The sequence below is a fragment of the Myotis lucifugus genome, unplaced genomic scaffold, assembly GCF_000147115.1.
Source record: "Myotis lucifugus unplaced genomic scaffold, Myoluc2.0 scaffold_8, whole genome shotgun sequence".
NCBI classification, from domain to species: domain Eukaryota; kingdom Metazoa; phylum Chordata; class Mammalia; order Chiroptera; family Vespertilionidae; genus Myotis; species Myotis lucifugus.
The window spans coordinates 14,127,474-14,142,045 of record NW_005871056.1 but is presented as its reverse complement, the minus strand read 5'-3'; the positions used below and the strand labels follow the sequence as shown (position 1 = coordinate 14,142,045).

Here is a 14,572-nt window from a genome sequence, read left to right as displayed (position 1 = left end):
TTCCAAACTGTCACTTGCTTCCCACTCCAGAATTCTTCAGCCTCACTTTTTTTTTTTTTAAATCCTTACCCAAGGATATGTTTTCATTGATTTTTAGAGGGAGGGAGGGGAGAGAGAGAGAGACAGAGACAGAGAGAGAGAGAGACATTGATGTAACAGAGAAACCATTGGTCATTTTTTTGTGCCCTGGGAACCAAACCCACAATGTAGGTATGTGCTCTGACCGGTATTTTGAACCCACAACCTTTTGGTGTGGATTCAAAATACCGGCCAGAGCTACCTAGCCAGAGCTAGCCTCACTTTTGAAGCCTTCTCCATCCATGTCCTGTGTAACCCACTTAGCTTTGTGTGTGCATTGCTGTTGCATGGTACCAGCCCTCCTACTAAGAAGAGCTAGGCTCATGCTTCCTGGTTTCTACCACAGCAGTTCCCTGACTTTTTCCTTCAGCCCTCTGCCCATCTTCAACACCCTACTCCTTCACAGAAGCTTTCTCCCTGCTCTGCTCCACACTCCATGTTGATTTTTAGCACCTTTATGTAATACTAACTTTGCATTTTTCATATAGATACTATCAGTCCAAAGCTCCTTATCTCTAATTCTAAAATCCAACAAGTTTGGAAGACTGAAAGCTATTTAATAACCTTGGCACAAAACTTAGGCAAAATCTCTTTTAGTTAATGTAAACTGTCTTTTTAATTTATTTATTCCATCTAGTGTGCCTATTTATACATTCTGCTGCAGAAATATGAATTTGGTGATGGGGTAGTTGGACAGGATGGAAAGTGAAGGGAACGTATCAACCCACACTTTTTGGAACTGCCAAGTTTCTCTAGTATTGTGCTTCTCAGACTGGGGTACCTGTACCCATGAGAGTGTGCAGGGAATATAGGGAGTTACCATGTATACCAGCTCGATTGCCAGGAGGGTCAACTTTATTTGATGATTTGAGGGAAAATATGAAATATTAAAAGAAAATGTAGTAAGGCACAAAATTTTCATGCATTTAAAGGATAAAAGGTGAGATTTCAGAGAAATGCAGGCACTGTGGTTAGCTGGGAAGAAATGTCTTCATTCTCCTTGGCTAGAGTGCTCAAGCACTGTTCCATTGGTCTATTTGTCTGTTTTTATGCCAGCGTGGTACCTTTTGCTTTTTCTTTTTTCTTAGGATTTTTTTTTTTTCTATTTGGGGTCTTCTGTGCTTCTATCTAAATGTTAGGAGAGTTTTTTTCTATCTCTGTAAGACATGCCATTGGAATCTTGATAGGGATTGCATTAAATCTATAGATGTCTTTTGGTAGTATTGATATTTTAACAATATTAATTCTTTCCAATCCATGAACACCAGATACCTTTCCATTTCTGTCTTCTTTGACTTCTTTCATTAACGTCTTATAGTTTTCAGTAGAGATCTTTCACCTCCTCAGTTAAATTCATCCTAAGTATTTTATTGTTTTTGATACTAATATAAATGGGGCTAGATTTCTTTGTTTCTTTTTCAGGAAGTTCATTGTTAGTGCTTAGAAACACTACTAATTCTTGCATGTCAATTTTATGTTATGCAACTTTACTGAATTCATTGATTAGATCTAGCCATTTTTTAGTTAAGTCTTAAGGATTTTCTCTATATAAAATTGTGTTATCTGGGAATAGAAACAGTTTTACTTCCTTTCTTTAAGCATTATTACAAATGTTTATTTTTACCATGTTTTGTGCTATTTAGTTGTGTTCTATTTTGTTTTTCAGTAGGCACCAAATAATGGCAGCAGCTACGGGGGATCCTGGACTCTTTAAATTGCAGTTTGCCCCCTTTAGCAGTGCCTTGGATGTTGGATTTTGGCATGAGTTGACCCAGAAGAAGCTGAATGAGTATCGGCTGGATGAAGCTCCCAAGGACATTAAGGGTTATTACTACAATGGTAGGCAATATTAAACTCCATTTCCATCATCTTCTGTTACCTTCTCTGCCCTCCAGTATAGGGTCAGCTTTCTTTTAGCAAGGACACCTTTGTCTTTTACAACTAATGGTCTTCCCCAGTTTCTATTTTACTTCCTGACTTTTGACCCAAGTTTATTTTTACCTCTTTTTTTCCTATTGTGGGAAAAGGAAAGGGAGCTGTAAAACCCCAGTTATTAATCCAAAGAACTAATACTGATTACTTGGTATTGCTGGGGGAGAGGATTGGAAATATTTTTTCCCAATGAAATTTTTTTCTATATTCTTGGCAAATTTCTCAAATTCACAAAAGCTCTGTCATTTTATGCTAAGCCTCTGTTATAACCACGAATTGGATGGGGCACTTTGGGCTCAACAAAGAGAACAAAATTACTCACAAATATTTTTGTTTTGAATGCTGCTTTTAATGACTTACGATTGAAATGTGATAATGCTTCTGTGCAGGTGATTCTGCCGGGCTTCCAGCTCGCTTAACATTGGAGTTCAGTGCTTTTGACATGTGAGTATTTTTTGCTCCAAATCTATAGTGAAGAACACTGTTGGCTGTTTTCAAGAAATGAGTACTCTTAGCCTCTCTCATAGGTGGACCACAGAGAAACTAAGGTAGCTCCTGGTGAATAGAGCCAGTTCCTCATGATTCTCTTTACCTCCTATAACACAGAGACAAATGCTAGATGCTTATGACTATCTCATTTATTTTTCAGCAGGTGTTTATCAGAGCCTGTTTGGTACCAAGTATCATGTAGATTGATTGATACTTAGATAACATTCCTCCTGAGTTTGATTGTAGTTATTATTTTGTGATTCTTTATTGGTATTTCTTGATTTATTCCTTTAGTTGGTTATCCATGAGCATCACTGAATGTGTATTAGGCTACTTCTATATAGAAGCTACCGTGCAAGGTATTCTAGGGATATACATAGAAACATGACATATACCCTCAAAGAGTTTTTTGTCTGGTTGGAGGCCATGGGGAGTTGATGCAGAGAAGAGAGGCATTTATTGATTTAAATAGCTAAGCATTTTCACATACATAAATAATCTTTTCAGACCTGCCAGGTGTAATTTCTCTCTCTCTTCCAGATGAGGGAACTATGGGTCAAAAGGTAAAATGGATTGCCAAAGGTCACATGTGGCCTAATTTAGGAAGCTCTAATGAGAGAAAGGTAAAGTGTATTTCTGAGGTTGCATTGAGTAGCCAGGGGCATTTTGTTATCATCTACAGAAATAGAGAAACCGGAAGGGGGCTAAAATTTTAGGAGGAGGTAAGTTTGTTTTAGAACATGTTGAGATGACAGCATCTAGTAGAAATGTCCAGAGGCACTGGAGTCAAGCAGGGTTGGTCAGACTAGGTTTGAGAGTCTTCCAGAAGAAAAGATCATGAGGCTGTAAGAGAGGAAGAGACTCTCCTGTAAGAAGAACAAAAGGCCAGAACATACCTGATTAGGGAGGACAAGAATATTCAGAACTACCAAAGGAGATGGGAGTTGTCAGAGAGGAGAAAGAACCAGAAAAGAGTTATAGAAACCAAAGAAGGAAATGTTTTCAGGAAGGAAAGAGATGGTCTACAATGTCAGAAGCAGAAAGGTCAGAGTTCAATGCAAGGGTCACTGGATTTGATTAGGTCTTTTGTGGTCCTTGAGAACTGTTTTTCAAACTGAATTCTACACAGAAGAGTGGAACAGGATCCTTGTTGGGGCCCTATAAAACAATTGAGAATTAAAGACTTATAGCAAGCATGTCAAACTCACGGCCTGCGAGCTGCATATGGCCCACAATGAATATTTTTGTGGCCCAGCCAATATAACAGTATGTAAGAAACGTTTTAATAAATATTTTGTAACTTAATTTTTATAACATCCTCTTATACATCTACACTAATAAAAGATAAACATGCAAATCAACCATGCCTTTGCTATGCCTTAAGCCATGCCCACCAGCCAATCAGAGTGACTATATGCAAATTAACCCAACCAAGATGGCGGCCAGCAGCCACGGAGCTGGAGCAAGCAGGAGGTTTGGTTGCCCCAGTGATGGAGGAAGCCAAGCTTCCCGCCTGCTGTGGCCAGATCTGAGCTCCACTCAAGGCAACAACGTTTCAATGATAGAAGATAAATAAACCCCAGATACCTGCTTTCAGCCGGCTGTGGCCACGGAGCTGGAGCGAGCAGGAGGCTTGGGTTGTCCCTGGTGATGGAGGAAGCCAAGCTTCCCGCCCGGCCGCCAGCTCTGAGCTCCACTCAAGGCTACAAAGTTTCAATGATAGAAGGTAAATAAATCCCAGAATAAAAAAAAAAGAAAAAAAGGAGAGGCTGGGAGCTTCCGTCACTGGGGGGATTGGCCAGCCTGAAAATGGCCCTCAGCCCCTCACCCAGGCTGGCCAGGCACCCCAGTGGGGACCCCCACCCTGAAGGGGGTGTGACCAGCCTGCAAACACCCATCAGCCCTTCACCCAGGCTGGCCAGGCACCCCAGCGGGACCCCCACCCTGATCCAGGACACCCTTCAGGACAAACCAGCTGGCCCCCACCCATGCACCAGGCCTCTATCCTATATAATAAAAGGGTAGTATGCAAATTGACCCTAACAGCAGAACCACTGGGAATGACTGGTCACTATGACACACACTGACCACCAGGGGCAGATGCTCAATGCAGGAGCTGTCCTCTGGTGGTCAGTGCACTCCTACAGGGGGAGCTCTGCTCAGCCACAAGCCAGGCTGATGGCTGCCAGCACAGCAGTGGTGACAGGAGCCTCTCCTGCCTCCTCAGCAGCACTAAGGATGTCCGACTGCAGCTTAGGTCTGCTCCCTGCTGGTAAGTGGACATCCCCCGAGGGCTGCTGGGCTGCCAGAGGGATGTCTGACTGCCAGCTTGGGCCCAATCCCCCAGGGAGCGGGCCTAAGCCAGCAGGTGGACATCCTCCGAGGGGTCCCAGACTGCAAGAGGGCATAGGCCGGGCTGAGGGACCCGCCCAAGTGCACAAATTTTTGTGCACCGGGCCTCTAGTTATATATATATAAGCCTACCGTCTTACTGTCTGACCGGTAGCTATGACATGCACTGACCACCAGGGGGAAGACATTCAATGCAGGAGCTGTCGAGTGACAGCAACTGTGCAGAGTGCCATCTTGCACTCCAGGACCCCTCAGGGGATGTCAGACTGCCGGTTTCAGCCCAATCCCCACAGGCCAGGCCAAGGGACCCCACCTGCTGGAGGGAACCTGCTCACTCCACAGATGCCCTTTGAGCCCCAGTGCTGCCCCAGGTGTGGCCAGCCGAGGAGGGACCACCGGAGGTTGGCTCCAGGCGTGTCCGGCCTGTCTTGCCCAGTCCCGCCCTGCTGGCCACCTTCTAATTAATTTCCTTTCAATGTGCACAAATCCATACACTGGGCCTCTAGTTATTAATAACGAACTACAACATTCACTAATGACTGATTACTATAATTGTGTTGCATTCATTTCCCTTGCACACCTTATGCACAGGCGCACCATTTCTCTTCACTAATACTAGCAGCGAATATTTTAGCACCTGATTGCCATGTCATTAGTCTTGTACTATCTTGTTTGGTGTGCAACAGGAAATATTTCGCTTTCAGAGAACAAGAAAAATCAGTTTATTTAAGTTACACTTATTAATTTGTGCAGTTATTGAGTGTCTGGTAAGTTAATGCTCAAGAAAAAATATTGAATTTTATTAAAATTTTCTATTATGTTAACGATTACTCATTTATTTCAGCCCTTTATATTCAGCATGTCACTATCAAAAAAACCTACATTTCTATGAAAGTTGAAGCTTTTGGTTTTTTGCGGCCCACATAAACTTAAAACTTGTTTATTTGGCCCTTGTTAGCCTTTGAGTTTGACATGCTTGACTTACAGGCTTCAGTGAGGTCCATGTTTTCTGCTTTCTTGTACTTTAGCAGTGTCAAGATGAGGGATTTGGGGAAGGCAGAGATCTTTGTAAGGACTGCCTGGTTTTTGAAAATGACAGTAGTCAAAGGTTAGGGTATTTCAAATAAAGTAACCCTAGAATTAAAAAAAAAAATGTTTCTATTGATTTTAGCGAGAGAGAGGAATGGAGATGGGGAGAGAGAAATATCAATGAGAGAGAAACATCATCAATCATTTGCCTCCTGCATGCTCCCTACTGGGGATTGAGCCCATAATCTGGGCATGTGCCTTGGCCTGGAATGGAACCAGCAACCTTTCAGGGCATAGGACGATGCCCAACCAACTGAGCCACACTGGCCAGGCTCATAGAATTTTTTTTAATCTCTCCAAAATTCAACACATCTTATTCCTTTCAGTCAAATTGCAAAATTAAATTCTGTAACATAGATGCAAAATAATATTAGTCTTTATATCTTTAAAATGTAAGTGTTGGTCAATAATAAATTCCTGTGATTACTTGTTAAAACAAATTAGATCCTAGTAATCACTTCCCTGTTTTGGTAAAAAACTAACTCAATTTTGGAGGAATTGCAAGATAATGAGGAAAGTACAGACAGTGTACAAGCAATAAATTATCTGAAGATGGTAAAGTGGGGACTATCAGCAGTGTAGTTTTAATGTAATCAGAGCGTCTAACATTCATCATTGCCTCTCTCCTATCTTTATTCTGATACTAGAATGAAGATTATTTTTTAAAAGATATTAATAGTTTTGTCCTTTGGAACAATTATATAAAAAGTAGTTCACAGAAGTTTGTAGTAAGCTTGATCTTACTACAAAATCCAAGCATCTTAAACTTGAGTGATCCAGAAGTTTTAGTTGAAGGCGTTAAGAAAATCTGTGATCCCGCAGCTATGACTTTCACACAAATTGCTTGTTTTTTTTCTGGTCATATTTGTTCATTTAGCTACTGAATACTCATAATATGTGAGACTCCCAGGTAGGCACTGGGGGAGAGGAACAAGAATAAAACATTGTTCCTAGTGTTATGAAAATACCTCTGGATTTGAAGGCTATCTACAGCCAGTTAACCAAGTTACCTAGAATAAGTCCTTTTAGTTTCTTAGCTTCAGTTTCCTCATTTCTAACTCTCAGCTTCTCGTCCTTCTAGTTCTGAAAGTGTATGATTTTCTGAGTCCCTCTTTCTTAGGATGGTTGGTGTTATGGACTGAATGTTTGTGTACCCCCAAATTCATATGTTGAAAACCCAATGCCCAAGGTTATAGTTTTAAGTGGTGGGGCCTTTGGGAAGTGTTAGGTCATGAGGGCAGAGCTCTTACAGATGGGATCACTGCCCTTATAAAAGAGGCCCCAGAGAGCTAGCTTGCTCCTTCTGCCATGTGAAGACATAGGGAGGAGTGGGCAGTCTGTGACCAGAAGAGGGCCTCACCAGAACCCAAGCATGCTGGCACCTTGATCTTGGGCTTCCAGCCTCCAGAACCATGAGAAATATATTTGTGTTGTTTATAAGCCACCCATTCTGCAATATTTTGTGATGGCGACCCAAACAGACTAAGACAGTTCGGAAGTTTAATGAATGCACTTGGAGCTCCTTATTATTGTACTTTATTTTTATTACTGCACCTCTGCATGGGTTTGTAGGAAAATCTTTATGAATTTATTCATCAAACACTGAATGCTTCTTATATGCAGGATGTGTAGGTGTTAGGAATACAAAGACTTATGAAACACGGAGCTCTGGAGGGGCCCTGGATAGAGGTAGAAGATAAATATTTGCATTATAGTGTGCTCTGTGCTGTAAGAAGTATGGAGAGGTCATAGTTATTTCAGAAATACTTATTAATTGTTTCCTCTATATCTTGATAATAGAATGTGCTAGGCACTGGGCATACAGAGAGGAATAAGATACAGTTGAAGAGCTAACAGTCCTAGTTCTTACTTACAAATGCCATGAATATTTTAGCTTTGCATAGCACGAGACAAATCCCCTCTACTCTGAGTCCCTGGAAGCCTCTTGGGTCTCTGCCAGAATTAGCAACACAGGATTCTGCTCTCTGTGTTGTTTTATGTAAATGATCACTTTATAGTCCACTTTGTAGTCCAGGGAGGTGGTCTGCTCTTCTTTCCTCTTAAGGCTTCATCATCCTGGGTGCGGGGGACGACTACTTGCCTTTGTGTGCTGCTTAAGATGGAATTGTCACTTTCAGGTAACAATATATAGGAAGGGAACGAGCCAGGGTGAAAACAGGTGGAGGAAACATTCCCAGTTTCTTAAAGGTCCTAGCTAGGCAAGGACATGCATCACTCCCTCAGTTTCTGCTGGGGCGAGTGCAACGCCTCAGCTATGTTGCAAGGAAGCCTGGGAAATGTGGTGCCCAGCTACCAGCATCTTATATGTATTCTGTTTCTGTTTAAGAAGAGAATAGATTTGGGTGGACAATTTCTGTATAAACATGAAACTTGTTGTTTTCTTGTTTTTGTTTTTTGTTTCTGTTTTTCTTTCCTTGGGCCTCTTTCCCTTGAGGAACATTTATCTTTTTTAGTCATAAGAACTATTTTTCTTTGCTAAGCTTCAAGATGGACTCAATCAGAGAAAAGAGGAGCCCTCAAATAACTTTAAAATTAGTTAAGGAAAGAAGACTCATGCAAAATTATCTGTGTGGGCCTCGGGCTGTCTCTTATTCTCTCCTATCTTACTACTACCTAACATAGATCTGAAGTACTAGTTGCTCAAGTTGTTGCATTTACTTACAAGCAGTCTAAGTGCATGGCTGTCAAAATGGGATAGGATGTGGTTGATGGAAAGATACCAATGGACTCTGGAGTGGATGTATCATCGGAAACTCAGATTATTTTGGAAAGCAGGAGATAATGCAGCATGCTCCCAGACAGAGTATAACTTCCCAGAGTTCCCTGTGGCCATGCAAAGCTGTGGAGTAAGATTCCTACAGGTGTGAAAAGCGACCTCAGCCCTTCTGGGGGATTTATTGCATCCTGACCACCTCCACTGCCTGTCTGTTCTGGAGGCTCTGGCCACAGGCCTGGTTTGGCCAAGTGTTATAACAGGTGCAAAACAATCTCAGTACTTTCTTGAGTAATCACTGGGAGATTGAGTGAAGTGAAAGCCAAGATTTCAGAGATAACAGGCCTGGGCTCAGGCCTTTATGAGATCCAGTCTTTAAGATTAATGCACACATCCTTTTGAGTTCACTGTTGGCTGTAGGGAAGATTTCTAATTCTGTTTTTTTAAACAGCTTTATTGAGGTATGATTTATATACCATAAAACTCACCCTTTAAAAATGTACAATTCAGTGGCTTTTAGTATATTCACCAGGTTGTGCAAACCACCACCACTATCTAATTCCAGGACATTTTCATCACCCTCCAAAAGAAATCCCTGTACTCATTAGCAGTCACTCTTCATTCCTTTCTTCTCTCTCTCTCTCTCCAACCCTAGTTTACCACAAATCTACTTTCTGTCTCCATAGATTTGCCTATCTGGACATTTCATGTAAATGGAATTATAGAAAACGAAACTAACAAGTGTTCAGGACTAGAATTTGAACTACAATCTCTTGTTTCCAAGTCTAGGGCTCTCTCCAGTTCTCATCTGAGCCACCTCTTTGTGGAACAAATGGAACCTGAACCTTGAAAAACTAGAAGAATGGTTTTTTTTCCCATGACCACTTTTTATATTTGTTTCCTGGGTCACTTCCCCTGGTAGAACTTTAATCATGAAAAATGCTTCTCCATTGAAACGTCCTCTGGTCCTCACTAACTGCATGAGCACTGATGTTCTAGGAGCATAGCTGTCCTGGCAGTTGCTTGAATTCTCATGATGTGGTTTCTTCCACTCTCAGAGCAAGGCTTGGGCATGGCTTTCACACACCCAGGACTTTTGGACATTTAAGAAGGAGGGTATCTCCCTCCTCTTGTGCTTGTATCCAAATTGGTTCTTATCCTCTTCCTTCTGTTTCAGCAGTATTTTTTTCAGCACAATGTAGGGTCTAGTTTTTCAACTTCTCCATTTCTTCCTTTTTCCCTCTAGGCTTAATCTCATCTCTTTGTGATATCATTTTCTCATCAGGATTATTTTTGATGGCCTCATTTTACCTGGATTAGAAATATTCTTATGTTGGGGTAGAGTGGTGACAAACAACCTATGATTGCTAACTTATCAGCTCCCAAAGGAAGACTCCGGACATTGAAAGCTGCTTCACCCCAGGGCTTGGCGTTTGAGCCTTACAGACTGCATTTGGCAGACTCTTTGTCGCTCATTGCACCCCTTCACACCTGTTCTAGGCTTAGATCTCTTCTTGCAGCCCCTCCGAACCCAATTTTACACAGACTTAGAATGAAGAGACACCGGGTCTTTTAAATACAGCTACCATCAGTACAATAAATACCAATGCATTTTTTTTTCTGCAGTAGTTGTTAAGTGACAACAATATTAGGCTGCTGAGATGATATTTTTATTTAGCATCATCTGTAACCCCTGAAACACAAGTTAATCATTTTAGAGAAGAGACCATATTCCTCCGTATCTGAGTTTGTGTTCAGAATCAACTCATCTTCCCCTCTCTTGACTTTGATTACTCTGAAGACTGTGAAGCCTACACATGTGGCGTGATGGATTGGCAGGTGGCCAGGTGTCACACATTTTGTCTGTGTGACTCAGATAACCACCAGGGTTTGCTCATAAGCAGCTCTGTGCAGAGCCTGTTTGGGCTGGGCTTGGTTGTGGGACATTCAGAAGAGAGGGACATGTTCCTGGCCCTTAAGGAGCTTACTGTCCTCAAGTTGGGGGGATATGACTGTCTGTCTTGAAAACACTCTAAAATATTACGCTTAGTTTTATATATAAACCATTACCAGAGACAATGGGAGATGGCTTCCTGGAAGAGGAAGGTTTGGGATGGGGCCCTGAACCCTGGAAGGGCTTGAGAGAGGAGTGGGCAGCACAGCATCTTGGAGTTAACTAGTTCTGACTTTAGATTCTAGCTCTACCTATTCTTATATGACCTTAGGCAAGTTATTTAAACATGTTATGAGAATTCAAGCCTTATACAGTTCTTGGCACAATAGAAGTTTAATAAATAATGTTTCCCTTTCAGGTTAACAGTGGGAAAAAGTAAAAATAGAGAAAGAACTTATATTTGGGGGGCAGTGGAAGAACAGCGTGCTGAGAGTTTAGGGTAAGGGGAATATAGAGGTTTTTGAGAGATTCAGTGCTGTTTTTATTTTTTAAGTAATATATTCATCTTTTTCCAAAGAAATGTACAATCAGTCTTCTATTTGGTCCTCCAGAGTACTGTCCTCTGTCTCTCACTGTTGTGCTGGTTTGTTTGTCATTCCCTGGCTCTCTGAGTCCCAGCTGTGCCTGTTAACCATGTTTCTGTTGTATCTAGGAATGCTCCCACCCCAGCCCGTTGCTGCCCAGCTGTTGGAACACTGTATAACACCAACACACTCGAGGCTTTCAAGACTGCAGATAAGAAGCTACTTTTGGAACAAGCAGCAAATGAGGTTAGCTGGGAAAACATGATGTAGTCATTGAATTTTCTGTGGTCCTGCAGGCATGGTGTTTGTGATCAGATGCAGGGATCTGTCATAAAAACTAGTAAATAATTGATACTCAAAGATAGTTGGTTTCTGTGTTGGGAAGGTCAGAGAGAAGACCCTGAGGCTGTCACCTGGAGTTAGGCCGGAATGCAGGGCAGTGTGTGAAAAGCTTTGCTGCTGATCTCCCATTATAACATTCTGAAACAGCTTGACCTCTGTCTGAGTTCTGTTTTTATGTCTGAATGCCTTTGGGTTCTCTGTTCTTTGTGCCCCTGGAAGAGGCTTTCCAGTTCTAAGCACTGGAGTGCTGTTGGAGCTGATAGTGTAGTCTCTCTAGTATCCTCAGGGCTAAATCTAAACCACTCCATGTGATTTACAAGGCCCCTCATGTCCTGGCCTCCATGGCCTTTCTGTCCTGTCACTCTTGCCCCTGCCTTGTCTAACCCGGTCACAGTAAATCACTTCTCATTCCTTCCTTCACCTGCTTTTTGTTCTCTCCTCTTTCCTCAGGACATGATGTTCTCTCTACCTGGAATGTCTATCCTTTACTTCTTCATATCTGAGTTAGTGTGAAGAACTAAAATGGGGAGACAATTTATTTCAATCCCCTCTAACCCACTTAATCGAGTGGTCTTCACACTAGTCTCAAAAAAATAATAGAGTCTTGCCCTGGCTGGTATGGCTCAGTTTGAGTGTCACCCTGTGCACCAAAAGGTTCGATGCCCAGTCAGGGCACATACCCAGATGCTGGTTTGATCTCCAGTCCAGGTGCATGCAGGAGGCAACTGATTAATGTTTCTCTTTCACATCGGTGTTTCTTTCTTTCTCTTTCTCTCTCTCTCTCTCTCTCTCTCTCTCTCTCTCTCTCTCTCTCCCTCTTCCCCCCCCCCTCCCTTCCACTTCCCTCTCTTTCTAAAAACATCAATAAAAATATATTTAAAAACAAACACAAAAAAAGAATCTTTTTCTGTGGGTGCATGCCATGGTCAGAGAAGGAAGTTTCCTGCCTTTGGTCTTGAAGAAGGTGTCCCTTCTGTTCCTCATGATGAATGCACGTGGTGATGGTTATTCTTGGCCTGCAGCTTGGCTGCTTCTGGGCTCCTGCTGTGGCTGCACATTTAAAAGGCTGGCTCCAAAGTTGGGTCAGGTCTTACTCCATCATGGAAAAAGCAGGTTGCTCCCCACAGGAATTCTCACTCCTTGCCCAGGGCTCGGACTTTCCCCACAAATCCCCCCACTTGGCTTATCAGAAGCTCGGGTCTGCTCTGCAGCAGTCCCACTCCTCCACAGTCATTATTTCAGTAGCAGGAACTTCTCTCTTCTACCCATATGTAGGGAATGGTTCTTATTGGCACATAAGAACCATTTATTTGTCTTGCATAGTGACACAATGTTTAGCAACTAATCTTAGCTACTGAAACATCTTGTGACAAACAGCTGCTGACCAGTACCAGCTTCTGCTTCTAGTCACAGAACTTGCTGAGTATTCGTAAATTTGAAGTTCATTCTCTTTTCTTCATATCTCAGGGTGAAATAATCCGAAATAAGACTTTAAGAAATCCCATCTACATAGTTCAAATCACTCCCTCCCAGAAGTCCTTCCTGGCTCTTTTCCCTCCCATCTCTTAGCCCAGTTTGGGGTTCCTCTCAGGAATTCTAAATCCTTCTTGGATGCACATCCTACCTGGAGGTATATTTGGACATTTATGCCTGAATCTCTCACTAGACTGTAAGCTTCTTGAGGGTAGGGACTGTGATTTTTTAAATTTTTATAACCCTGATGTGCCTGGTATATACTAGGAAACAAGTAAATATTTGTTGAAAGAAATAATAAAGGCATGCTGAGACCCACTGAGAGGAGGCCTCTGGGTTCTCTCACTTTCCTCAGCCTGTTACGAGAGTATGGCTGGTGGAGAGGAGTGGGAAATGGGCAGAGTGAGGTAATGGCCCACTAAATTGCCTGGGAAAAGTGGTGCCGGGCCTGTGGAAAGAAGAGTTTGGGGCTGTACAGCTCTGTGCTTCATTTGAGAGTGAAAAGCTCAGAGATGCCTGATAACTTACCTTGACACTTTTTTCTCTTCTGGCAGATATGGGAATCCATAAAATCAGGCGCTGCTCTCAAAAACCCTGTCCTCCTCAACAAATTCCTCCTCTTGACATTTGCAGTAAGTAAATGGACTCTGGGTCACAGGACATGCTCAAATGCCCTGGCCAAGCCCATTGTGCCAATAGAACAGTGTGCTGTCTTCTCCGGAAGCCTTTACCTGTGTCATTCAAGTTTTAGCCGTTAAATAAATCTTCATTTGGTTCGTGGCCAATATTGCTGGCCCTTATTACCAATGCAAAATTAATTCATTCTTACTGATCATACTGGTATAATCATACATATTACTGGTAATAATTCCATGGCTTATATAGCGCAGTCATCAAACTCTTACCACTCAGGACACAATAGAGTCAGATTCAGGGAGTAGTGGTTGTTGATAATGTCTTTATTAAATACAGTCTTGCAGAGCTCGGTTGCTGGGTCCATCGACATAAGGAAAAGGTAATCTCTCAGGGAACCTGGCCATCCTCAAGCTGCTGTAGACTAGAGATGACACTACCTTGCTGTTAGGTTAGGTGGCTCAGGAGGCGGTGTAGGAAATAAAGAGAGTCGAGTTAATCAGAAAAGAAAGAAAGGAAAGGCTTTATTCTGCATCCCCGGGCGGCCCACGGACCCAAAGACAGGGCACGTGGATCCGCGCCAACAGGGAGGGGGGCACTTTTTTTTATACAGCTGTTCAGTGAGGGTGGGGGAGCATGAGCTGTGGGAGTTCCCGCCCCGGGGGTTGTCACAGTTTCCAGGTGTCGTCATCTGTCTGGTAGCTGACCTGTTAGGAATTCCAGGGCGGGACTGGTATCTGCGTCACCGTCTACCTGTTGCACTGGCCTGTTACGGATTCTAGGAAGGGCACAGTATCTACATCACCATCTGCCTGGCAGAGGCATGCATCAGCTCCTGGACCCCCTTTCGACCTAACACTTGCTTGTCCACACAGTTATGTTTTGTTAACAAGGAAAAATGTTTTATATAGGTGATATCTAATTAAATGAATATTGAGGACAGCTTTGAAGAGGAAAAGAAATCACATTAGG

The 14,572-nt window shown here is 42.5% G+C and overlaps 1 protein-coding gene across 2 annotated transcripts in view; it reads left to right on the top strand.

The window, feature by feature from the left end:
• Positions 1-14,572, top strand: part of ATG7 (autophagy related 7) — a 228,795-nt gene that overhangs the window by 14,455 nt on the left and 199,768 nt on the right. For both annotated transcript variants that reach the window (XM_006083835.3, XM_023749659.1), the window contains exons 2-5: positions 1,745-1,917; positions 2,400-2,454; positions 11,281-11,398; positions 13,522-13,599. In XM_006083835.3, coding sequence (XP_006083897.1) covers positions 1,758-1,917; positions 2,400-2,454; positions 11,281-11,398; positions 13,522-13,599 — 411 coding nt within the window. In that variant the 5' untranslated portion in view covers positions 1,745-1,757. The remainder of the gene's footprint in view (positions 1-1,744; positions 1,918-2,399; positions 2,455-11,280; positions 11,399-13,521; positions 13,600-14,572) is intronic.